Source organism: Marmota monax, unplaced genomic scaffold (assembly GCF_021218885.2).
Source record: "Marmota monax isolate L192 unplaced genomic scaffold, Marmota_monax_Labrador192_F-V1.1 WCK01_AAM20220418_F8-fsc00002, whole genome shotgun sequence".
Lineage (NCBI taxonomy): Eukaryota > Metazoa > Chordata > Mammalia > Rodentia > Sciuridae > Marmota > Marmota monax.
The window spans coordinates 6,254,023-6,281,404 of NW_026693571.1; the positions used below are offsets into that span (position 1 = coordinate 6,254,023).

General features: G+C 32.5%; 1 protein-coding gene across 2 annotated transcripts in view; it reads right to left on the reverse strand.

Moving 5' to 3' along the window:
* Positions 1-14: 14 nt before the first annotated feature.
* The window catches only part of Ap1ar (adaptor related protein complex 1 associated regulatory protein), a 37,089-nt gene continuing 9,721 nt past the window's right edge, over positions 15-27,382 (reverse strand). The window contains exons 2-10 of one of the 2 annotated variants that reach the window (XM_046459104.2): positions 17,648-17,696; positions 15,685-15,711; positions 12,719-12,744; positions 9,781-9,877; positions 8,558-8,656; positions 6,520-6,578; positions 5,651-5,724; positions 4,538-4,666; positions 15-1,891 (exon numbers count right to left, since the gene is read on the reverse strand). In XM_046459104.2, coding sequence (XP_046315060.1) covers positions 1,626-1,891; positions 4,538-4,666; positions 5,651-5,724; positions 6,520-6,578; positions 8,558-8,656; positions 9,781-9,877; positions 12,719-12,744; positions 15,685-15,711; positions 17,648-17,696 — 826 coding nt within the window. In that variant the 3' untranslated portion in view covers positions 15-1,625. The remainder of the gene's footprint in view (positions 1,892-4,537; positions 4,667-5,650; positions 5,725-6,519; positions 6,579-8,557; positions 8,657-9,780; positions 9,878-12,718; positions 12,745-15,684; positions 15,712-17,647; positions 17,697-27,382) is intronic. The other variant, XM_046459105.2, reaches the window with a different exon arrangement.

The window sequence follows — 27,382 nt, forward strand, 5'->3', positions numbered from 1 at the left end:
TAATAATCAAATAATTTATTATCTTTAAATGTAAAAATGTGTTTATTCACAATCCTTGAGAAGTTACCATTCCTTCAGAAAATTTTTTATGAACAAAAAGCCAAGAAAAATTACAATAGTAGCTTATGCCAAACCAAAAATATACATCTGATGTATATAAACTTTAAAAAGCATTAACACAGGCAATGTGAATATAGAGTACCTTTAAAATATTTTCAATGACATAGCTACAACTCAAATTATATTGACAGATGTACATAAAAGCATTTCCTAATGTATTATATTTACATATTAAATTATCATATTTATTTCTATGAGATTAAAAAAAGGACAAAAAACTACAGATTCATTGCCTAGCAGTTCAAATATTGAAAGGACCACATGATTTTTTTTTTTTTTTTTAAATACAGCAGGAACTTTAAGTTACTATTTATATCTGGACCTTCCTATATTTTTGAGAACATGCATGTGTTGCAAGAAAAAGAAAAGAAAAATACACTAAGGGAAAAAAAAGAATTGGTTTGTTATTAAATCATACTCCATCCTCAGCAAAATCAAGGAAAGCAATTAGGGAATGTTTTATATCCCTGGCTTTTGATATTGATACACAAATTTCAATGAGAAGGAAAGTTAACTATCACAAAATGCAGTTATATATATATACATATTGATAGACTTAGTTCCATCCCATTGAAGTACCTTGTACTACAAGGCAAAGAAAAGTGTAATAAAATCAATAGAACCTTTCATACCAGAAAGGATTTTATTTACTTTGAAATACCCGTATTACTCTTTTTATGTTTCCTTTTCTTAAATCATTCAGAGAATGTTCTGTAAAATCTAAGATCATTCATTGGAAATATAGAATTTTAAAAAATAATGACACCTAAAAACTTAATATATCAATTTAAAGTCAATATAGTAGCATGTAAAAGGAAGTGAAAAACCTAAATTATACATATTTCCTTAAATATCATTTTTTATTACCAATTTAAATGTCCAAACTCTGAAAGTTTGTTTTTATCTTTTGTTCAGATTGACTCAAGATCATCATACTAGTTATACAATAAATACAGAAAGAAACTGATATTTCAGCATTTCTTAGGGTCATCTATGCAAATTAATTGTGCTTAATACTAGTTAATAAAATCCAAAGAAGCCATAGAAGTAAATAATGCTGGAAAATGGATACTATTCTAAATCTGACAATCCCTGGTCATGCTCCCTTCACATCTGCTGAGAATTAACAAAAAATACTTTTAATATTTTCACAGTAATGGAATAGGCTTATTAGTAAAGCATTTGAAGTAAAAGTAATGAACATTTTTAAAATATGTAAATCTATAAGAGTAAACAGGAATGCTTTAACGAGTTAAAATAAAGGAAATTGATAACATGACAAAACCATTAAATAGGTCTTGAAAAGCAGAAGGCAGATGATAAAATTGCACTTAATTCTGAAGCAATTCAGATCTATCATTCCTATTCCTTTCTAACAAAATAATCATTTACACTGTGGTTTCTAACCTCCTCTTTACAAAAAGGCGCAACGCAACCATTTATACATTCTAGTTGGTTTTTAACATTTGGTCATAACTGGGATAAACAGGTTACACAATTTCACCCTATCGAGTCTGTTGACCTATATCAGACTGCTTCATGCCAGAATCAGACAGTTCTAATACAGGATTTACAAATCCAGAATACTCGGAGTTGCCATTATCATCCATTTCGGCACTGACAAAATCATTTTCCCACTCTAGTCCGTTGGAATCATCAGAGGCTGATGTGGGGTTACTTCCAGTCTTCTTGCTGCTACACTTAAGTGCTGCCCGGAGAATGTCTTCCTCTGTTTTGGAACGCTCTCTCATTGGAAGCATTCTATTCATGCCTAGGATTTGAGCACAGTTTAAAAAAATCTCAGTTAACATAAAAAGCTATATTAAAAGATTCCCAGGTTTTTACTATCAAACTTGATTTGTGAATTAATTTTTAAGGAGCCAGTCCAATGGAGGCTTTCTCATGGGACATTTTTGGGGTCTAATCCTGAGATAACACCACAGATATTTAAAGATTCCCACAGCTTTTCCTCCCTTCCTACTTCCCTCATTCTAAAGGACAGTCTGGATACAACATTGATCATCTGATGAAATTTCTGAAGAGTCATAAATCAAACACTGAGTTTTCTGATTGCTAATGTATTTTGTCGGGGGGAGGTACTAGGGATTGAACTTATGGGCACTCTACCTCTGAGTTACATTCCTGGCTCTTTTAATTTTTTATTTTGATATAGGATCTCATTAGGTTGCTGAGGCTTACTGTGAACTTATGATCCTGCCTCAGCCTCCCAAGTTGCTGGGATTACAAGAGTGCCTCACTGCGCATAGCTGATATTAGTCTTATTTGTTAAATCAGTGTAACTGATATAAGGTTCTTTCTTACTTAGATGATAATTGCATTTCCCTGAGACTGACAATCACTCCAATGATAATAACAAAAATATTTTTCCAGAACGTACTAGGTTCCTGCTAATATTATATGCACTTCAAAATATGTTGATTTAATTCTCAACAATTTTATGAAGTTAAGTTACATCATTATTAACATTATTATTATCATTAACTCCACTTTAGAGTTTAGGAAACTGGAAAGGTAAATGATTTGCTCAGGATACCACAGTTATAAAGTGGTATGGTTGGAGTTTTTTTTGGGTCAGTGATGACGATGGAACCCAGGGCCTTGTGCATGTGAGGCAACTGCTCTACTACTGAGCTACATCCCAAGCTCTGAAATAAGAGTTTTAATTCACTTAGTTTGGCTCCAAAGTCTGTGCTCTCATAGTATTCTTACTCTCTACCACAAAAGAGTAGCAATGTTTCAGAGGAAGCTGTTCTAGATCTAACTCTGAACAGAAATAAATGGGTAAAATGAAAAGTGTCAAAATCTTAAAGTAAAAAAATGTCATTTTACTGGCAATTAAAGGTAGAGAACACAGAAAAGAAATCTGAATTTGTAGGTACAGAATTAAAATTAGAATGGATTGATAAAGAGACTTTAAAGAGAATATCTAGACAATTTCATTTTCTGACCTTTAAGAATTAGATCCCACAGTATTTAAATTTGAATCACTGTTATCTGTCGTTCCTGAAAAGCACAGACTCAATCCAAATCCAGTAAAGCCAGTTATTTTTACAGATAAGAGCTCATATAAAAGCATTCCCTGGATATTAATTTAATTTTGTAGATTTGTAGCTGGTAGTTTGTTTTGGGGGATTTATGTCTAAAGGAAGCAGGATCGTACACCTATGAAAAAGTAGGTTTCTAGTAGACTTTTTCCTATACTTGGTTTTAACAATTCTCTCAATAACTTGAATAGTAACCTAGAAAGTCAATTAGCTACAAATATTTTTTACTTTTGGTACCAGGGATTGAACTCAGGGGTCCTTGACCACTGAGCCACATCTGAAGCCCTTTTTGCATTTTATTTAGAGACAGGGTCTCACTGAATTACTTAGCACCCTGCCATTGCCGAGGCTGGCTTTGAACTTGCAATCCTCCTGCCTTAGCTTCCTGGGCTGCTGGGATTATGGGTGTGCCACCTACAAATATTATTAGCTTGGTGTGGATGACAGAACCACAAATCAGCATTACTAGAGGAGAGCTAAGGTCCATTCCATTTCAAAACTTAAGAAAATATTTAATGCTTATTATTTTTCTTAAAGTTCTATAATTGAGTCTTCCTTCTTGGATTGCCTATTTCTTAACATGAAAATGAAAACTTAGGCCTTGTTTAGTGATATAGCTTTTACAAAAAGAAAACCAAACGAAAAATATTTTAGCTACTGTTGAGTACGTGTGATGCATCTTGGACTGTGTGTTTTATATATTCAATCCTCACAATATTCCTTTATTTGTTCAAATAATTGTTTTTTTTTTCAGTGCTGAGGATTGAACCTAGATCTCATAAATGCTAGTAAGCTCTCAACCACATCTCAACTCTGTTCAAATATTTATAGATTGCCTACTATGTGCCAAGCATTTTTATACTCCCAAGTAAATTTAACAGTGAAAAATTATCTTTCCTTTTTTACAATGGACTAAATTGCAACAGCTATGAAGACACAGCAGTTAAAATTCAAGCTCATATCTGAGTAATGCCTTCTGTTCCACACCAAAGAAATATTAAAAATTAAATTGTTAATTTATAATTAACCCAAAAAGTCAAATGACTTTTTGCTTTAGACTGCCCACAAGGGGGCAGTAATCCTTTACACTGAGTAATTTCACAAAGAAAATTATAAAAACTTTCAAGAAATTAACATTTATTTTCTGAATCTCAAGAAACATTAAAAATTAAATAACTTTCTAAACCATTTATCAACAAATGATAACTGTACAGAAAATTTTTATATTGATTTTTTTGCAAGGCTTTGTATTTATTCAGTTTAAATAAAGTAAAATACCAAGGTAGAAGATTTGTATAAATCAACACAGAACAAATTAAACGTTTAAGGTAAAATTGTGAATTATAAAATACCTTCTTCATCTTCCCACTCGAGATCTAAGGATGTACTGTCATCATTTCCACTAGTTGATTTAGTTTTGGTCATTAAATCACAGCTGCTTTCTGTATTTGGTGTCAATACTGTGGCATCTGATGATAGTCCTAGAATACATATATAAAATACAATTACATGTTGCCACCTGTGCTCTTTTACCACAACATTTTCTTTTGCAACAATTGTATTTTTCTAAATACTACTATTCCTTTAAACTTCAAAACATAAATTATTGAAAATATTACATTGGTAATTTTCTGTTAAGTACATTTTTTTTTTTTTTTTGCCATCTAAGCACAGCAAACATGCAAATCTAAATTAATTACAAGCTTTGTAAATAGGATAAACAAGCTGTATGTAATTTCTAATACAAAAACACTGCTAAAACACATGAAAGACAGCCTATACTCTCCAAAGGAACCACTCCTAAGCTCCCCAAGCTTCCCAGGAGTAGAAGCATAGGAGTTGACTTTTGAACTTCTTTTCTTTTTTTTGGTACTGGATACTAAATCCAAGGATGCTCTGTTACTGAGCCACATCCCCAGCTCTTTTTATTTTGAGACAGGGTCTCACTAAGCTGCTTAGGGACTCACTATGTTGCTGAGGCTCGCCTCAAACTTGCAATCCTCCTGCCTCAGCCTCCTGAGTTGCTGGGATTATAGGTGTGCACCATCACAACTAGATGACTTGAAGAAACATCAGAGTTTTAACTTTTGATACTTGAAGAAATATTTTAATCTTATAAACCAATTTGTAATAAGTATAATAAGTACACTTTTCTACTATTTCTTCCCACTTTTCCTTTGGTTTCTGGGGAAGGGTAGGGGTAGGATCAGAACAGAAATGGAAAAAGCAGTGCTGGACTCCCTATGTGGCTTATACAGAAATAGTCTGAGATTTTCCTTTGTTTCAAATCCTTTTTAAAAAGGAAAGATAATGTTGTATAATGAATAGCTATTTAACTAATTTATCTGGAAAATACAAATTGAAGGGTAGGGAGTTCTATAGAAAAAGAGCCAGGATTTCCAATTATCTGTTTAATGTGGCATAAAGTAAACTAAAATGAACAAAGAATATGTGAAAAGACTTACTGCTGCTTCGAAAAACTTCATATTGAGACTTTACATTTCTCATACAAGATTCAAAGTCATCTTCTGGTCCTGAACTGTAACAAAATTGAATTTTTTTGTAAATGCATAGTATGTGCATACAGAAACAACAGAAGAAATGCATAAGTTGATGGTATTTTGGTTTGAAGGCCTATTTCAAAAATTCGTAATTGCCATACAGTCAATATAACTAATGAAAATAGGGCTTAATTTTCTTAATGCTAACATGAAACTGAAAACATAAGATTCAAGTTAATTCTGAAGTCAAATCGCTAGAACTTAGTTATAAGTCCAGCTTTACAATTATAATAACAAGGCATGATTTAGTTCTTTGAATGAGCAGGACTACTTGTGAGAAGGTGACACTGAAATGACTTTTCTAAAAAACAACAACAAAAAAACACATTAACTTTCTAAGAAAGGAGATAGACTAAGGAAAACACAAACAAGTAAAGCTATAAATAACTCACCCAAAGGCATTAAGCTATTGTCATCACTTTCAACATGAAAGATGTGATTACTCTTAAAAATGCCCTGAAGTCAATTTAAATAAATGGTCACTTTCTGATTTAAAGAAAATAAATGCTCTCAGTATTCTTCCAAGACAGTCTTAGAAGCAATGATACTTTTCTCTCTTTTTTTTTTTTTTGGTGCTAGGGATTAAACCCAGGGTCTATGCATGCTACACATAGGCTCTACCACTGAGCTACATGCCCAGCCTGGAGAAGCAACCATTTTTAGGGATCAAATAAATGTGAATACATTCACATACATCCTGTTATAAACAGTGCTCTCTTTGGAAATACCATTGTCTACCACAAAGGGAAGAGGAAATAGATGTCAATATTTACCTTTGATAGTCTCCATTACTAGAAGGATGATACCGCTGCACAACTCTCAGCCTTTCTTGCTTTGGAAACATAATATAATACAAAAATCATTCTGTTGGAAAATTATACTTTTTAAAACCATGCATGCAATGTTGAAAAATATTTTTTCCTAGTTTTTAAAAATAAAAAAAGTGATTCTCTTGAAGTTTTTTTTTTTACTTCAATTCACCAATACTCAACTTCTATACCTTGTTACTTAAGGGTAGAATTTTTGTGAATTTACCGGTGTGTAATCTCCCAGTGCTTAGAATATTCATGGTATTGTAAAAAGATAATTTTTAAAAGGAATATGTACTAGTGTCTATTCTTAGTACACTTCAGTACTTCCTAGTAACCGATGAAAGATGAGAGGCAGGAAAGGAATAGCTTAATCAGTACCTGGAATTCTATTCTGTCTGAAATAAGTAGTAATCAAACAAAGCATTTATAAGGCCTGGCTAAGCTGACTCAAATATTAAAGGCGATTGATTATTTAGGGCTCAGACAGAATTTAGAAGACCTGTCAGAATTGTGGCTCTGATAGTTATTTGCAGTGTGTCCCTGGCATGGCCTTTACCTTCTGCTTCCTCATCTGTGTATTACAGATGGCATGTTACTGTCCTAGCAAATATAGGGTTATTATGGAAAGCAAATGAAGTGGTGCGTGTCTGGGTATGTTTGTGTATCAGTGTATGCTGCACGGACCTATAACAAATACTTAGGGAAGGAAAAACTCAGCTAACTCAGAAAATCACCCAAATGGATGCTAAATATGGAATGCTATTAGTCTCTAAAAAGCAAGGAGTAGAGACTTAATTATTGTAAAGTAAGTACCTACATTAACCCCCAAATCATTTTTTTTTTCAGAAGGTGAAACTGTAAAACTTCTCCATTATTTAGGATGCACTAAAAAAAAAAAAAAAAAAAAAAAAGACACTTGCTCATAAAGTTTATCTGTTAAGACCCTCTTCTCCTCCAGGCGAGCAGGGGAGGGAAAAGGGAAGAGAGAATGAGAAAGACAGAGGGAGGAAGAGAAAGACAAAGGACACAGTCCACAAATCACATAACAATATCAAAGATATGACTTTTCAGTTCCTCTAGTTTTAGTATGTGAGATGATCTTAGGAATGCTTCAGTTAACACTACAGTAGTGAATACATATAGGCAAAATATGGAGGAAGATACTAAACAGGTATGCTGGCTAAGCATTGATGTGCTTGAACTCTGGCTCTGCCATATATCAGCTGTAGGATCTCAAGAAAGTTACTTAACATCTTGCCTCATGGGTATTAACAACACAATTTGTTCTCTAGAATTGCTGTGAGGATTAAACACAAATAAACTACTTGGAATAGTTCCTGACATTTAGTCAGGGCTTCATAAATGACTGTATAACTGTGAGGCATTGTGATAATGCCTCATTTCCACATGGCATTTTAAGATATGGTACATTTGCTACCTTCCCTATAATATGCCAATGATTTTTCAAGACCTAAACTTTTAATCTTTCAAAGACACAAGAGTAAAGATAAGAAGTAAACAATATTCTTTTGGGGAAAAATTAGTATGATTTTAGGAAGTTTAAAAAAATTCGAGGAGCTAAAGAATTGTTAAAACAAAACAAAACAAAACAAACAAATAAAAAAATCTCACAAAAATACACTACAAAATGCTTTGGAAATTCTATTTCAAGACTAGTTTTCCCTCAAAAAGTATATTTACTTTTCCAAAAGAATTCTAAATTTTGGAGCACTAAAATTCATCTTTAGAATAAACAGAAATTAGCTTCTGCTAATCTAAAGCTAAACAAGATTCGGTATCAAGCATGTAATTTTATATTATTCTTAGCTGTTATAAAGATTGACCAATTTGCCTTTATGATTCTTAAGAATATGCATAAATACATTTGTTGTTAAACAAGAAGCCCTTGATTCTAGGGGAAAAAAGTCCTAATTAGGATTTGTTAGAGAAAATAAGGAGAAAAGTAACCCTAATATTCGCTGGGGTCTTTTCCCCTCACCTCCAAGAGCTTTCGCTGCTTTGCTGCCCTGGCTGCTTCACGCTGTGCAGCGTATAAAGCTTCTTCTTCTAGTCTTAACTTCTCTTCTTGTATGGCTAACTGTATATGAACAAAACGATAAGGATTAACAAAAATCAGAACCTGTCTAACTGCTCTAAAAATGTTTCTATTTATAAAATAAAAAATAAATCATTAAAAATAAGTGATCTATAAAACATATCAAAATTGACATTTTGAGATTGTTCATTTTAGTTTCTCCTTTTATAAAATAACCCAGATGATATGAAAGACATTATGGAATTCTTTAGAAACTGAATTATAATTTGTACCAATCTATCCTTTTCTAGAATATGCAATGATCTTCATTTTAACAATCATTCCAACACCTATCACCCTGACTGTTTTAATGGTTCTGACTCTCTTAAGTAAAAAATCTTTAATACCAAGGCTGATCATATCACTCTCTATAAAAGGGAACTAAGCTTTCACAAATCCATGTCTTTGCATCTAATCGACATCAATGCACATGTCTTCTTAATTTTATTACTAGTAATCTTAAAATTACTTTCAAAGTTAAGTTCTTGCCTTTCATAACACTTACTTAATGATAGCTATTGCATGTCAAATCTAAGTTAAAAAAAGATTTTTATACTTTTTAAAAAACTAATATTAGCATCTATTGTGTTGATTAAGTGAATGCACTTGAAATCACTAATTGGTATAAAACCCTTAAGAACACTTAATAAATATATAAAGAAGTATGAATAATTTCATTTTGTTTAGTGATAGCAAAATTATAATTACAGTCTACTCCTATAAATACATTATGTAAACATTTATAGTTGTTAAAATTACTTGGTTCACTGAAAACAAATAAAGCCAAGACAAAAAATTTAAACACTACTTATTATGAAACAGAATAATTATTTTAAAAGTTCATTTTAAACACAAAGGTAGATGTTCTCACTAACATCCCTATCTGTGAACTAAGATTAGTTAAGAATGTACCATCTTCATTTTTTGGTTCACATAATCCTATAAACTGAACCAAAATAAAAAAAAATTATAACAGTTTGAAATAAGTTTTTACTTTAAATAATTTTTAACTGTATATATCGAAATATAGGTACAATGACTATATGTAATAAATTATTTAATGACAACTATCCCCTATATGCAAGAGGTTTTATGATAACACATTTAAGTAACATAAAAGATTTTACCTCTTTTTGGATTTTCTTATCAAGATCTTTCTGTTTTTCAGCAATAGAATCATAATGCCGCTCTTGTAGATCGACAATTTCTTCTTCTGTAAGAGGCCTACAGAAAAGAAGAGAGGGTAGGAGGGTGGCAGGAAAAAGGAAAACAAAAACAAACACAAAATCCAAAATCACACAAACAATAAAACCCAGTGAAATTCTGAACATTACTCTCAAAAAGTTATGAAGGCAATTGATACTATGATTCAACTGTTAAGAGTAAAAAGTATACATTCTAACACATTATCTTTTGGTATTTAAACTGAATAAAATGATGAAGTATCTGAGTTTGGTTTTGCGGAACCTTTTAAGAACTGTGAGCATACCTTACACAGGGTCCACTCTAGTCATCTAACCTGTGAATATATACCCTGGAGGGTACCCCAAAATGTTCATCATAAAATATAAACTCTAGTACACGAATTCTAATCCCAGCCCTCAGATATTCTGAACTCTTAACTTTCCTATTTATTCTGCTCAATCACACAGGCATTCCCAGGCCCTTAATCCTTTCCTTTCCTTCCAGTCTATCTATCCAGGAAATCTCCTGGCCTCACTTCATTTACAAGCAATGGGGGCCTGATCTGAACTACTTTCCAACCAAAATACTTTCCTTCTTACACTCCTATCATTGTATCATACACACCACATTCACTCAGATTACTCACATTCTGATCCTGGATCATTCCCATGATTTGCTCTTTCTGCTGTGTGAGACTATAGAAAATCTAACATCATTGGCTCTCAGCCCCAAGCAATTCATTTACTCATACAAGGTCAACTCCCTCTCACATCCTATGCTAACTTCAAAATCTTTACATACTCTGTAAGTTTTTTACCCAAATGGTTTTCTTTCTAATTTTTTTTCTTAGTTGTCAATGGACCTTTATTTTATTTATTTATATTTGGTGCTGAGAATCAAACCCAGTGCCTCACATGTTAGGCACACGCTCTACCACTGAGCTTCAACCCCAGCTCTCAAATGGTTTTCTCTTAAAAGATAAAAGTTCTCTCCACTTCCATCCCTCCACTTACTTAAGTATGTCCTGTTTGGTTTTCTTCCCATCTTCTAAAGAGCGAGTGTTCCTTAATCTGCTTAAGGTCAACCATTATTCTTATTACACTCCTGACTAACATCACCAGTGCCACTTCCCTTCCCTCATTCCAGAGAATTCCATGGGACTTTGCTCCATTAATTAGCACCTCTCTTATCTTTAACCTATCCCTTCTGTCTATTTTTACTTCTATTCCATATAAAGAAAGAGAGGTTAAAAAGGAGTAAAAACCCTTTGTCCTGATTCTACCTCTAGCTACTGCTTCCTTTTTCTTTCCTTTTTAAACCAAAATTCCTAAAGTTAAAACATATAATATTATAGATAGCATATGCAGCACTAAGTGCCAGACTCTCCTCTAAATATTACACATATTAATTATTTATACATATTAACTAATATTACTCACATTAACTAATTTTAATCCTCAACAACCTTATAAGGTATAAAGAGAAATTACATATTAGGGCAGTGGGATGAAGACAGATTAAGAGCATGTCTAAGGAAGTAACATAGTAGTATAAAGCAAAGCCAGAATTTAATCCCAGGAGGTCTGTCTAGCAACTTGTTCTCAACGGTGTGCTTCTCTTGCCTTCTTTTTCTTACCTCCATGTACTCACAACTAACCACAGTCTACCTCTGTTCCCATCACTACAGTAACTCTAGCAAAGCTAATCACTGGTTTCTATGTTGCCGAATACAATAGACAAATTTAAGTCCTTATTTTATTACCAATGTTTCAGGTGACATTGTTGACCATTCCTTCTAGCCCATCTGTCTCTGTCTTTACCTCCTCCCTTGGCTTCCCTTGCTCTCCTTGTTCTTTTTGATGACTATACTTGCTTATCTTCAGACTACTCTTCTGTTTGTTCAACCCCTAGTCCCTCTGTGCTCTGTCTACCCTACTTTATCTCTCCCTCAATCCTGGACTTAAAAGTGATCTAGATACTTATCATGGCTAATGAGCCATGTATAAGGTAATATCTCCTAATTCCGTTAGTGTTCACTTCATAAAATTTTGACAACTGCAGACACTCATGTGACCTCTGCCCAAAGCAAGATTCAGAACATTTCCATCACCCCATATAGTTTTCCTGTGGTCCCTTCCAAACAATTCTCTCACTCTGTATGCAATTTCTCCAGTCAGACACATTCTCCTCTGCCTAGATAGTAACCACTAACCAGTCCTTTGGGAATCAGTGCAGGTATAATCACCTTAAAGAATATCTTGAATACATTCTCCATACACATTTTGGGCAAAGGACCTCTCTCTAGGGTTTCCTAATGTGTTCTCTGTAACTGCTCTTTCCTGACTTTTCCTGCCTTATGCTGAAATGTCATTTATAAGATCTATTTCCTGGACCAAGATATTCTTTCTTTCCATGTAGGGACCATGTCTGGTTTTTAAATCCTAGTATGCTTCTTTCTCAAATAGTGCATGTAATTTTAACTGCACATTAAAAGGCTACTTCAAAAAATTATAGTATTGAGCTTCTAGTTACTGTTGAAAGATGTCAAATTCTTTTAGTAGAACAAGTTTAGAATGCCAAGAAAGAAAGAAAGGGGGATAAAACTGAAAAACTTAGAAATTTATCAATATTAAATAACTTTTTAAAAAGTCTTCACTAGGAAAGTACCTAGACAGTGACAACTGTTAAACTCTTTTATGTTCAAAACAATCTTTTGAGAAATACATTATTTGCTTCAATTTCCTGAAAAGAAAAAACTAACATTCTGTAATGTAAACTTTTCAATGTCTCAAAGACAGCAAATAATAAAGCCTGAATTCTCAGACAGCATCTTGTAGTTCACATAGAAGTTTTTATTTATTTATTTATTTAAAGGCTTACCTATGATTGCTTCCTGGGCTCTCCCCCTGTACAAAAATTAATTCGAAAATTAAAGAAATTTCAATAGCTGAATTATATTTAAGGCAAGCCAATAAAATTTTTATTTAATTAATATTTTCTACTTACATATTTTATCATGGCAAACAAATTTCATTATTTAAAGTGTTTGAAACAAAATCTTGAAAATTTTACTATTTTTCAAAGGCAAAATTAAAATTTATATTTAGTTATATAGCAGCCATTTGCTTATTTCTTAATTTTTTTTTCAACAAACATTTCTAAGATACCAAGTAAACTTCTGCAATCAGGATAAACAACATCTTCATCATTTACAGTTGATCCTCATTATTTCAATCCAAATACATAAATTTACCTATCTGCTAAAATGTATTTGTAACTCCAAATCAATACTCAATATTCTATGCTTTCTTGGCCATTCGGAGATATGCACAGAGCAGCAAATTTGTGTTTTTTTTTTTTTTTTTTTTGTGTGTGTGTGTGTGTGTAACAATGCATATGCCTGGCACAGGTAGAACAGGACATTCCTCAGCATTCTCGTTGCAACTTTCAGGCTATGAACAAGTGACCTTTCATAGCTATTTGGTGCCAAGTAGTTTGCATTTTTGTGTTTTGTATATGGTTTCATTGTTTCAAAATGAACACTACCTCTAGTGCCTAAGTGCTGTCCTATTGTTCTTAAGTGCAAGAAGGTTGTGATGTGCCTTACTGAAAAAAGTAAAGTTCATTAGATAAGCTTCACTTAGGCATAAATTTTTGCTGGTGGCAGTGAGTTCAAAGTTAATGAGTCAACAATACATATTTAATAAGATGTTTTAAAGAGAAACATATATAATATAGTTATATAGTGACTGGTTGATGAAAACATGTGTGACGAGAGGGTCTCAGGATTTACTCCCGTTATTCCTCTAGGAATGATGCTTCAATATGCACTAATGTGGCATCATGGACTTCAAGGAACACAATTACAACAGATGACAAGATCTGACTGTTTTTGTTTTCCTTTGCAAGGCTATGAAACCACCTACAGCTTTTTCCTCCAAAGTAAACCATAATTATTTTCAAGACTAATTTGGGCTTATGAATATATCTTACACTTTTTTTTGGGGGGGGGGTACTGGGAATTGAACCCAGGAGTGCTTAAAAAAAACACTAGGTTAACCACATCCCCAACCCTTTTTATTTTTTGTTTTGAGACACAGTCTCATTAAATAGCTTAGGGTTTTGCTAAGTTGCTGAGGCTACCTTTGAACTTGGATCCTCCTGCCTCAGTCTCTTAAATCACTAGGATTATAGGCATGCACCACCATGCCTGGCTTATCTTACACTTTTAAACTAGTCATATTTGACAACTGAAACACATGACTACCCAAGATGAGAAATAAAAATTCTAAATAATTCAAATAAACTTAGAAAACAGCACTACAAAACAGGATGATTTTCAACAAATAGAAAATGTGAAATGAGAGGAAAGTTAGTTTACAATTAGTTTAGTGAAGCTGAAAATTAGCACAAAAGCTAAAGTTCTTCTAACTATATTTATATATAAGAAATATACAAATTTTATTGATTCTAAAGTGTATTTTTTTCTTTTCATATTTTAACATTTCTGTACTTAATATGGCATTATAACAATTAAATTATATTTTTAAATAAGTAACTTAATAACCACTTGAAAGAAAACTATTTTATTGTTAATATTGTTCAATAAGAACAAACAAAAAAACCTTTAACCAACCAAATAAAAAGTACCTTAGGAGTACACATGAAACTATAAGTGTTTTTGAAAAGCAATATAATACTGAGATGAACTACTGTGAAGGCGGAAAGAACTCTTATTTATTAGAAGCTTTAAAAATGTTGTATTGTGTTTGTGTAAACTTTTAAAAGGGAAAGACATGGAGGTGAAAGTGACCTTTGAGAAGGTAAGGAAACTAGGTTCATGAAATTCGGATGTTATTTTACTGGCAAAAAAAAAAATGGTAGACAGTTCCCCAAATTTGTCCTACCAGTTGATAAATATATATGATTTTTAAGAAGGATTTATATGCAAATTAATTGGGGAAATTCTAAGTTAAACAGGTTTAAATAATTTTGTTTAACAACAGTTTTCAGAATCTTTAATATGCCAATTTATATCTTGAGACTAGTATTTTATATATACTCTGGGAAATGCTGGGCTAAAGAACAACTTAAAAATTTAAAGAAAAGGTATGATTCATTTTCCTCTTTCTTTAGAAAATAAAAAGGACAAAAAGTCAGAGCTTGCTGTGCTTTTATAGTTTAAAATTTAGAGATGTGGAAAGTTGGTCCCTCGGAGGTTAAGTAATTTGTAGGAACTCATACAATTAGTTTAGTAAAGCTGAAAATTAGCACAACTAACTATACCTGTATAAGAAATATACACTACATTTTGCTGATTCTAAAGAATGCTTTTTTCTTCATATTTTAACATTTCTGTACTTACAAAACATTTTAAATTTGAGTTTGGACAAAATGAAATACAGAAGATCAATATTAAGAATAACTGAAAAGAGGTAATAGTTATGGAAAATTGTAGAAAGGAAATTGTAGAATGTTTTGTAGAAATTATAGAATTCTATACTCAGAAATCCTTGAAAAATATTTTAAAGAAAGGTTCCATTCTAGATTGCTGAAGTATTTTACATACTTAAGTGAAGAGGTTAGAATTTTTGCTTTCTGAAGTTCCTTGAGTTCTACAAGAAGCTTTAAAACCTGTGCATGTGTAGTATTATATTGTGGGTTATATAATAAAAAATTCTAAATTCTTTGCTGACATAAATTAGTAAAAGAAGGAAATGATATAGAAGGGACAAAAAGTAAAACTAAATATTCTAAAATAAAATTTAAAAAATAATTATTAGAAGTAAACAGATGATTCAAGAGACAAACAAATATGAGTGTTATACTAATATGGAAATACTTACTTCATCACTTTCTACTAGATTCTCAAACTGAAAGAACAAGAAAGTAAGTGTTAAGAGGGATACCTGTCAAAGGTGAATATCTCACAAGAAATTGTAATTTCCTCACCTTAAAAATAATATACTTTATACACGTACTTTAGATAATAATGATCATCACATTCAATCATCATTGATGTATACAACCAGAGATATGAAAAATGGAGCTCTACATGTAATAAGAATTGTAATAATGGGGCCGGGGCTGTAGCCCAGTGGCAGAGCACTTGTCTAGCATGCGTGAGGCACTAGGTTAAATTCTCAGCACCGCATAAACATTAACAAATAAAATAAAGGCATTCTGTCCATCTACAATTACAAAACATTAAAAAAAAGAATTGTAATGCATTCCTCTTTTATATATAAATAAATAAAAATTTAAAAAATTATTTTGTTAGTTTTCAAATCTATTCATGAGAAAAAAATAATAATATACTTTAATAAGATACTTTAGTCAATTGCCTTTTTATACATCAGCTCATTTAATATATTCAAAAGTCTACAAAATGGGCAAGCAAACATATGCTATTTGTATTTATGACTATATAAAAATAAAAAGAGAATTATAGCAATATTAAATATAAAGGAGAAACTATATTCTAAACTATATCTTCACCTGACTTGAATATTTCATACAGGTATTTTATTTTTATTGATTTATTATGATTTTTTTGAGCAAGGTCTTACCTTGTTGCACAGGCTGGCCTTGAACTCACGATCCTCTACCTTATGCAGTTTTATGTAGGTATTTTAAATATATACTACCAGAATTTTTCACTTTACTTTAGTTCAGAACAAATTACTCAATGTCATAAAGAAAAATTACTCAAGAAACAGGGACAAAAAAAATACCCAAGTAAGAATTTCTCTAAACGTTTACATTTATCCATCTATTTATTTGTATAATTATTTTCAGGAAAAATTATTGGTAGACACTATCCTTACATAGAGGCAGGAATGTGAACAATTTGATTATAATGTGACAAATGCTATTATGTCAAGTGACCTAATGAAAGTCATTACTATTAAACTACACTAATATTTGTAATTTAAATATAAAAAACTTTGATATATAACCTCTTAAGAGAAAAGTCTTAATGTTAACATTGTCTTGTTTAAAGATCAAGAAGAAACAATTCAAGAAAAGAAAACTGTTAAAAATTATTTTTTTTTGTATTGGTTTGTGATATTTTTAAGAAAACTAATTCAGTTTACACACTTCCTTATTTAACATAGAAAGCAGTGAAGAATAGTTTTCAAGTTTTGGAGCAAGGTAGTTTAGAACTGGATTTTGTTTTCTGCCACTTCCAGGTAGCACTCTATAGTCCAATTTTTTCATCTGTCTAAGCCTCTGATTTCTCATCCATAAAAGAGGATAACTATCGTATGTTTACAAAAGAGCTATAGTAAGAATTATGTACAGTGACATTTCTCAACCATATGGAAAGTGATTGGTACATAGTAGGAGATTCAGGAGCTTCTACTGTTATTTGCATTTTTATAAGCAAAGAAAAAGCACTCGGTGCTTCTGCTATGTGTGATATATCAAAGTGCATAAATGCATTCTACTGTCATGTATAACTAATTAAAACAAATTTAAAAAATTTTTAAAAACCAATTTGCTACTTTGATTCTGCTACATCTCTCTGATAGGGCAGGTCAACAGAGCCACTATCACTGATAGGACAGCACCCTTTCTCTGAGATGTATAGGGTAAAATGAAAACAAACCTATTAGGAGAATAAACTTCTCCCTACACACTCTTCTTCCTAGTTGCCCATTTTTCCCCCTCTTCACTAGAATCAATAATATTGCAGTGTAAACAGTCTGAACTAAATTTGGGTCTAGATTATTTCTCCCTAATTGAACGTTTCTTCTGCTCTTCTGAAGGCATTTTTAATCCAATCAAATTCATGATTCTACTTACCTCTATAGTTAAGTGCTCACCTCTTGAGCATGTTCTAAAATACTTGGATCTGGGAAGGAAAACGGAAAAACAACCGTAAAAATCAAAACTGACCCTAAAACTGAATTAAAGTGATGGCATAAAAATATTTCCTCAAGAGCAACTTTAAATTCTCAAATATATAGTACCTTATATTCACAAAAAGGAACAAACAAATTTACCAAACAATATAGTCTAAACTTTATTGAGTTTAAATGTTTAGTCAACAGATATTTCTTTTTCCTGGTATTAATACTTACTAAACTTATACTAATTAGTTTATGTCATTATTACATAAAACAGATTACAATTACATTTTTAAAATTTATCTTTTTATTACTGTCTCAATATCTTGTTAAAAATACTGTTAACCAGGAAAAATCAAATAATCCAATCAATAAATGGGCAAATAAGCTAAAACAAATATTTCTCAAAAAAAGAAATACAAATAACCATTAATTATATGAAAAAATAATTCAACATCCTTAGCAATCAGGGAAATGAAAAGCAAAACTACACTGAGATTTCAACTCACTCCTATTAGAACAGCAATCACTAAGGACACATTAACAATAATGGCCAAAAAGGATGTGTAAAAAAAGGTACACTTATACATTGTTGGGAGAATGCAAATTAGTACAACCATTTTGGAAAGCAGTATGGAGATACCTTAAAAGTCTAGGAATAGAACTACCATAGGACCCAGCTATCCCACTCTTTGGTATTCATCTAAAAGAAATATCAACATTCTATAGTGATATACACACATCAATATTTATAGCAGTAAAATCACAATAGCCAATTATGGAACCAGCTATGGATAAATAAAATGTGGTATATATACACAATAGAGTTCTACTCAGAGATAAAGAAGAATGAAATTATGTCATTTGCTGATAAACAGATGAAGTTGGAAAACATCATGTGTGCTATAAGAAATAAACCAGACTCAGAAAATTAAGGTCCAATGTTTTCTCTCATATGTGGGAAAAACGGGGAAAAAATGAGTTGGAAAAAAAGGGGGGGAATCTCATGATAATGGAGACCAATTCAGTATAGACAGAGGACTGAGAGGGAGGCAGGAGGGGAGGGGAGGGGGAAGTACTAGGGAATGAAATCTACCAAATTATGCTATGTCCATATATGAATATATCACAATGAATCCCACTTATATAATCATAGTACCCTAATTAAAATAATAATAATAGAAGAGAGATCAGTACAGCAAAGCAAGTAGATCATAGGGAGGGAGGGAAAGAGGGAAAGGAAGATAATGGGGAAGGAGACTAATGAATATGGCATAATGAATCCCACTAGAAAAACCCCCCAAATTTAAAAAAATACTGTTAAGTAATACACAAAAAGTATGTCCTCAAATTCTGTTAAAATATGTAAAACATCAAAAATCTAAAAAGGTATTTCTGAAAATATGCTAAAGAAGTTATCTCTAGATAATGGAGTCATGTATCTTTATGCAGGCTTTGTGTTTTCTTCCTATGCCCTCATTAATAAAAGAAAGAAGAAAAACAATGCCTACACATGTCAATCAAACAATTCCTTACATTAATTTTCCAAGTAGGGCCAACTATTGACTTTAATCATTCTCTTCTGCTTCTATTACAGAAACTTACATATGGTCAAATAAACATCTTTATTATCATACTTGCTCCAACAATTTGTCTACACTGTAACTACTATAGTATCAAAGTTGGTCTAGAACAGTCTTCAAATTCTTTTATTACTGGAAGTTTCAGGAAACTAAAACTTTCACTTATGATTCCTTTTATAGCTACCAAAACTGGATGAAGGAGAGGGATGCTCCCTATGGGGATCCATGTCTACACCTGGGTTGCTGATTTGTCAAGAAATTTTTGGCAGAAAACACTCCTTCAAGAAATGGGGAGAGCCCTGGGGTGAGGACCAGTCTGAATGCTTTGTATTATGTATACATGGATCCATATTCACATATAGGATTGCTAACTAGTCAGCATTTTTGGACAGAAAGCTCCCCTTCAAGAAATGGGGAGGACCCTGGGATGACCAATCTGAATACTTTGTATAAGAGTTAGTAGGTTCAGTGAAAGAGAATGTCATATTGTCATGACTAAAGGATAAAAGTAGCAATGAAATTATAGTTATGTATCTTTTCTTTCTTTCTTCTTTTTTTTTCTGGTGACAATCTTTATCTGCTGATAGATGCAAAACAGTTCTTTTTTGCCTACTCAAGAGATCACTGGTAAACTGTAGAAGATTCTGTATTGTTCCACAGATCTTCTGGAACATACCAAATACAAACATAATATCCTTAATCCTCTTACTATTTAGTGCATCCACTCCTGTCTTTTTCATTCTCAAACAAAATCATAAATGAGCTGAGCCTCCCAGTAGCCCTGTATTCTGGCACTAGGATTCCAGTTTTGGGTCACATAAGCTTCTCTCCCTGCAACCTTCACTTTATTCCCTTGAATGAAGACTGTCTCTGATTAATCTATTTCCCCTTCCAGGTTTACCAACCTGTATAAATTAACAGTGAAATGAAGTTCAGTAATACTAGGTAGCCCAATCAATATAAGGCATCAATCAGTATGAAATAAAGACGAAAAAAGCTTATGTAGAACACTATCAAAACTCAGGGAAGTAATTACTCAACTACATTTACATATGATGGCAGTATGCTATTCTATTCAAATTTTACATACATAAGGTAATTTTAGTAGAAGCCAAAGGTGGTGTTCATTGTAAACGTCTCCCTTATCCATCCCCTGTATCCACAACCAGCACCCGAGAGGACAATCATGTCATTACATGGCTCTGCCTCTGAATATCTGACCCAGCTAGTCGTCCCCGACATCTCATTTGATTGGCTTGGGGTTATTCAGAGACAGAGACAATGTGCTCCTAAAAGACCTCAAGAGCTGCTGGAGATTATGATTCCTATTAATCTGCAACAAGAGGAATGAAATCAACTGAAAGAGTGCTCTCTCCGATAGCAATGAAGTCATCTCTAAGGAGCTGGTACATCTCTGCCTGGCTCACAGTTCACTACTTGAGAAACTTAATATTTCTGTAATAAACTCCTTTGCTTAAAATGTTTGATCTGGGCTTCTGTTCCTACAAAGTCCTGACTAAAAAATAAACATGATTCAAAGAGATACCATGACAAATAAACCAGAAAGCAGAATGTTAAAAATGTTAAAAAATATTTAAAAACCCTCAAATTTTCCTTTTGAAGCAGACTGAGACCTCATTCACAAAGACACATACATTGATTCCTATTACCATAAATGCTAAGATAGGTTCAAATAAATATTCAATTTGACAAACTTGGGCAACATTTTTATCAAAGAAGCTTTATTTGAGATATATCTGAAACTAAGGTCAATATAATAATATTGATTTATATATATGTTTTTATGAATTATAGATGTCTGTTTTTATTTGTTTGAACATTGCTGGCACCTGTATAGAACCCCCAAATGTGCAAGTATTAAAAAATATTAAATTTGATCACTGATATTTTGCCAAATTTCAGCCATATAAAAATCATAGTTTTTTTCCATATTTTCCTGTATTTTCTATTTTCTCATGATACATATTTTAAAAGTGATTAGAAAGCCAACTGTTTGAAAGTACCACTTCAAATGTCTGAGAGCTCTAAATTACTTAAAAAGCTAATGAAAGAAATTAAGACTAAAATATTACTGGATCCTTAAAAGTCCAACAAATTTGAAATATAACCTTTTTAGTGTTTCCTGTGATGAATTCCTGACCTTTTATATTTTCTACCTCATGATTTTGTTCTAAAGGGAGGAGCAGGCTCTTGGCAATTCTTCACTATTTGCTGCAGGTAAGATGAAACTAAGTGAAATGTAAGCAGAACAACTGGGGTGGGAAATGGAGAAACATAATCAGTAAATTTTTGTTTTGTTTTGTACAGGGAACTGAACCCAGTTGCTTAACCACTGAGCCATATTTCCAATTCTTTTTATTTTTTTAGTAAGTTGCTGAGGCTGCCTCAAAGCTGAGGTCCTTCTGCCTCAGACTCCTGAGTCACTAGGATTACAGTTATTCACCACTGTGCTCAGCAGGCTTAAGTTTTTAAACTTATCATTATCAGTACCTTCACGAAGTGCTGGACACTGTTCCAAGTGCTGGCAATGTAATAATTGCCAATAAATACATAAAGGCCTTGAGAACACTCTTGGGAATGAATGATAATAAATGCACAGATAATGAATGCATCAGAGGGTGGCACTAGCCATGAAAGCCAAGAAAGAAGACATATAAACCAGAAATAAGTTATAATGGAAGATAAACAGAAAAGCAGAATAGATTTGGGGAAAAATAAGGCTCAGCCAGGGGGAAGGAAGTTATATTATACAGGGTGCCCAGAGAAGGGCTTTTTGCTAAAGTTGAATCAGACTTCCATGAGGTGGCTCATGCCTGTAATCCTAGCAACTCTGGAGGCTGAGGCAGGATATCAAGTTCAAGGCCAGCCTCAGCAATTTAGTGAGGCCTTAAACAACTTAGTGAGACTCTGTCTTGAAATAAAAATAAAAAGTGCTGGGGATGTAGCTCAGTAAAGTGTCCCTCAGTTCAATCTCCAGTATCTAAATAAGTAAATAAAGTAGAATTGGAATGAAGACCCTAAGGAAATGAGGAAACCAGCCAGGATATTTGGAGGAAACAAATTCTAAACAAATGCAAAGACACTGAGGCAAAACTGTCCTTGGCACATTCTAAGAAAGCAAAGGGGTCAGAATGGCTAGAATGAAAAAGGGAGATGAGGAATGAGAAATGAGAAATAAACAGCGAGGGTCAGATCACAAACAAGCCTTTGCAGGTATTTTGGATTTTATTCTTTTTTTTTTTTTTTTAAAGAGAGAGTCAGAGAGAGAGAGAGAGAGAGAGAGAGAGAGAGAGAGAGAGAGAGAGAGAGAGAGAGAGAGAATTTTTTAATATTTATTTTTTAGTTCTCGGCGGACACACATCTTTGTTTGTATGTGGTGCTGAGGGTCGAACCCGGGCAGCACGCATGCCAGGCGAGCGCGCTACCGCTTGAGCCACATCCCCAGCCCGGATTTTATTCTTAATTAGATGAAAAGAGATGTTTGGTTTTGGCAGTCACCTTTTTTTTTTTTAAACCTTTACCAGGAGTTATTTCAAAAAAGCACAAAAGTAGAGTATCACAAACCTCTTTGTATCCTTCACCCAGTTTAAAAAGTTACCATCTTCCATTTTTTCTTTCACTTATACCTAACTCTTCAGTTTCATTTCATTTGGGTAGAGTACCTTACAGGAAACTCGACATGTTATCTTATCCTGGCCTCAATTGGCATCTCTAATTATTAAAAACCTTTAAAAAATCTAATCACATTATCATATGTAACACAATTAAAAATAATTCCTCAGTATCATCTAATATCTAGTTTGTTTGTTTATATGTGGTGCTGAGGATGGAACCCAGGGCTTCAAACATGCCAAGCAAATGTTGCATCACTGAGCCACAAACCCAGCCCCCCCAACCCCCATTATCTTTTTGTGCATCATTTGTTTGAATCAGAGTCAAACAAGGACCACACACTGCTTGTTAGATATCTTAAACCCCTTTTAGTCTTTAGCAGCCCTAATACACTCTGTACTCCTCCCTGCCTTTCTTCATATCCTTAGAGAAATTGTATCATTTTGTTTTGTATAATTTTTCATTTTCTGGTTTTGGCTGATATTTTCCTTCTTGGTGTTGTTTAACTTTTTTCTCTATTCCTGATATTTCTTGAAAATTGATAATTTGATTTAAAAGTCTGATATATTGAGTTCAATTTTTACAGGCAAGAATTTTTCATATGCAGTTCTTACTACTGGATCAGACCAGGAACTTTATCCTACTTCTATTGATGTTAAGATTGATGTGTAGTTTCAAGTATTGTCAGCATCCATCACAAAGATCCATATCAACTTTGTACCAAATAGTTTTATGGCATCCATTGATAATCATTGCTCAGCTCCACTGTATCATTAAAGGGAAAAAAAACATGATTTTATAATTCTGTTATTCTTTGGTAATTTATTAGCTCTATTAAGAATATCACTGGAGGATCTTGAACAGATGATCTGACAAGTTTTAAGAGACCCACAAGAAAGCTGTTAGCAGTACAGCACAGAAATGATGGTGGCTTGGATCACAGTAATAATAGTGGCAGTAATAAGTAGTTTTGAAAACAAGGCTGATAGAATCTGCTAATGTATTAGATAGGAGTGTTTGTAAAAAGAAAGAAACAAGGATGTCTCCTAAATGTTTGGACTGAATACTTCAAAGAGTGAAGTTATCATTTACAGAGTTGAGAAAGGCTAGAAAAGGAGGTAGTTTTGGATACCTAGAGCCTGACATTGTTACAAAGTTAGAGTTTGGGTAACAGTTCTCTAACAATAAATTTCAAACCTATAAATTAACATAAATATCAGTCCCAAAACTCCTTAATAATACTTTCCTATAATTAACCCTGGTGTTACTTCTCAATTCCAGATCAATAAAAGCACTTTTCTTTTCCTCCTTGCTTCAACCCAGAAAACCTAGCTGGGGTGAATTTCAGTGGTATAACACTCGTTTAGCATGTGCAAGGTACTGGGTTCAATCCCAGCAACATGCCAATAAATAAATAAATAACATCAAACACAGGAAATTCATCTTTATTTTTCTTTTCCTATCCCAAGGAATGTTGACTGCATAGATGGCAATGTCAGCACTTTTCCCCCTCCCATACATATACTTCATATTATCACCAATAAATACATAATGCTTACTATTTTTATGGATTTTATTGCTAATCACTATGGAAAAGTAGAACAATAAGCAAAAATTAAAACTAAACAATACCTAATGAATCCATAACTTTGGCATTCTAAGTTACCTTAAAGAAAAAGGTTTAAGACTCCTAGGTTTCAAGACTTAAATGAAAATAGAAGTTAATCTTTCTTTAAAAATTCATTATGAAGAGGAAATAGAAGAACAGCTTAAATGGGACTGCAAAACTGGTTAGTGGGTGTGTTGGGGCAGGGTGGGTCACAGGACTTTTCTTATTCAGTTCTCCCAGGTCTTCAATGAAAGGTGAGTTTTGGAAAAATTGGAATCAAAATGAGTAAAAGTACAATATCTATTGCAAAAACTTGACTCCTGATTATTGTTAGTTCACAGAAATAACAAGAACATTTTCCTTCAATTTAAAGGAAAAAAATATCAGTACTTTACTGACCTGATGTTTTCAGCTACATATGATGCTATAAAAATCAAATTAACAAGCTATTAGTATAATGGACAGCAAAGAGAGATTTACATTACTGAGTCCTTACAAAGGACCTTAAAAAGGGGCAGAAACTAAAGGGTATTTTTGTATTTTTTTTTTGTTTGTATTTTATATACATTTCAAAAACACACTGATTTTGAAGACTGAGTACAAAAAAATGTAAAATATCTAACTCCAATAACTCTAAGCTCTTTTTAATATATTCTATAGTCAAATACAGAAAAATAACTTTTAGATCTTCTTCAATTAATCCTCTCTCGAAGTTTAATCGATCACACTTCAGCAGCTGAAAACAATGCTGTGCATGTTCCAATACAGTTTAGAATCTAAAAGTATGCTCATTTTATATGTAAGACTGGTCATAGCGTATGCTTAGCCTACTCTAAAAGAAAATCATTTTGTATTATATACAAAACATTTATGATTTTTTTATTAATCATAAAATGACTATTATTTGTAAAGAGTTTTTCACAAAATATTAGCAAAAGAAAATCTGGTTTAATATTTTCAATCATAACTGATTAGGATCTAAAAATAGAGAATAGCCATCCTACTTTCTTAGAACTATTGTTAGCATATAAGTGGGTCATACTGTACGAAGCTCCCTAAATTTACTTAAAATAATTATTAGCACAGAGCAGTTTAAGATTTTTCTATTATGTAAACATTGCTTAAAAATAAAAATGGAAAGCTAAAACCCCCTGGATTCATATGTGTAACATTTGACTAAAGTTACTGAATCTTTATTCATTTACTATGATAACACAACAATGCCTTTTGCAAACTCCCAAGTTCATTACACCAGATATTCTTGGAGGTGTGAATGTTTTAAGTATTGCAGGAAGTAACATAAGAAAATGACAATAGTAAATCTAGGGAGGCATCCAGCCCCAACTCTTGGGCAAAACTCAATAGTTAAGTTATTATCAGTGATACTTTTAGCAGTTCAGGTAGAAAAAGAGGGAAAAAAAAGTATGAGTCCCTGAACTACATACAATATATAAAAATATCTCAACTAATAGATTTTTTAGTCCTAACAATTCTAGTTTAATAAAGAAGTCATTCACATAGTTGGGTAAGAAATAATCACCTTGTTAAAAATGAATATTATTGAGATTCACCCTCAGGTTGACACAGAGCTCAGGGGCTATATTCTATTATGCTCACCTATGTGTTTATATTTGTGCCAATAATACAGGGTTTTAATTATTAGAACTTGTTAACTGATAGGACAATTCTACCTTCTTCAAAATCTGTGGAATCAGTTTGTTAGGATTTTCACTGGAATTGCACTGAACTTCTGGTCAATTGATAAAGAATATCTTAAGCATGGGGAGTCTTTCTAACCATGAACACAGTATTCCCTCCATTTATTTAATAGGATTTAAAAAAAATTGTTCTAGTCTATCACTAATTTATTCCTAGTTTCCTTGTTATCATAGAAGATAATTTAAAAATATGCATTATTTATTTGTTGCTGGCATATAGGAACATAATAAGTTTTAATGGAAATATGAGCTAGCATTTCACATTAATTATGTTGGAGAAAAGAAGTCTCTGATAATATCAAATGTTAGGGGAATGACGGAAATCCATTGTTGGTGAAAATATAAATTGGTATAATTTGAAAAAGTTTGGGGCATTTTCTAGTACATTTGAATGTGTATAAGCTATGACTCTGAAATTCTACTTGTAGTTATATATACCTAAGGAATCTAGTACAAATATACTTGAATGTTAACTGAAGCAGTAATAGCAAAAAACAAACAAACAAAAACCAACCCTGAAAATAACAGAAATGCCCATCAACAGGAGAATGGATAAACTAATTATGGTTTACTCATGTTATGAAACACTACACAGGAAGAGAAATAAGTAAATGAACTGGAACTATACACATGAAAATGGGAATTGTGAATGAACACTCTAGGTAAGAATCACTATCCTTGATCAAAGATAATCCTATAGAGCAAATAAAACCAATGTTTATTGTATTTGAAATAATTATAGAAAAATAGGAATACAATTCTTTCTTTCAACTTAGGAGAATAAACCAGCCTTAGTAGTTAGTTGCTCTGGCAAGTGCCAAGAACCACAAGAGTCCTAGATAAATAAGTGGGCATAAATGCATAGAGTGAATGCATGAATAATGTATACAATCAAATTTGAGGCTAGGTAAGTAATGATGACAGCTTGGATTAGGGTGGTGTAAGAAAAGTGGATAGATTAAAAAAATGAGAAGATAAAAATCATGAGGTTTTTGCGGATGGAATGGAAATCGAGATGATGTGAAGCATTGGCAGAATTTCAACAGAAATATAATATGAAAGCAGAAGTCTAGGGTGGAAGAACAAGAGAAAAATAAATTTGGTAAATCCAAGACATACCACTTCCAGAAATGAAAGGACAAGGTATA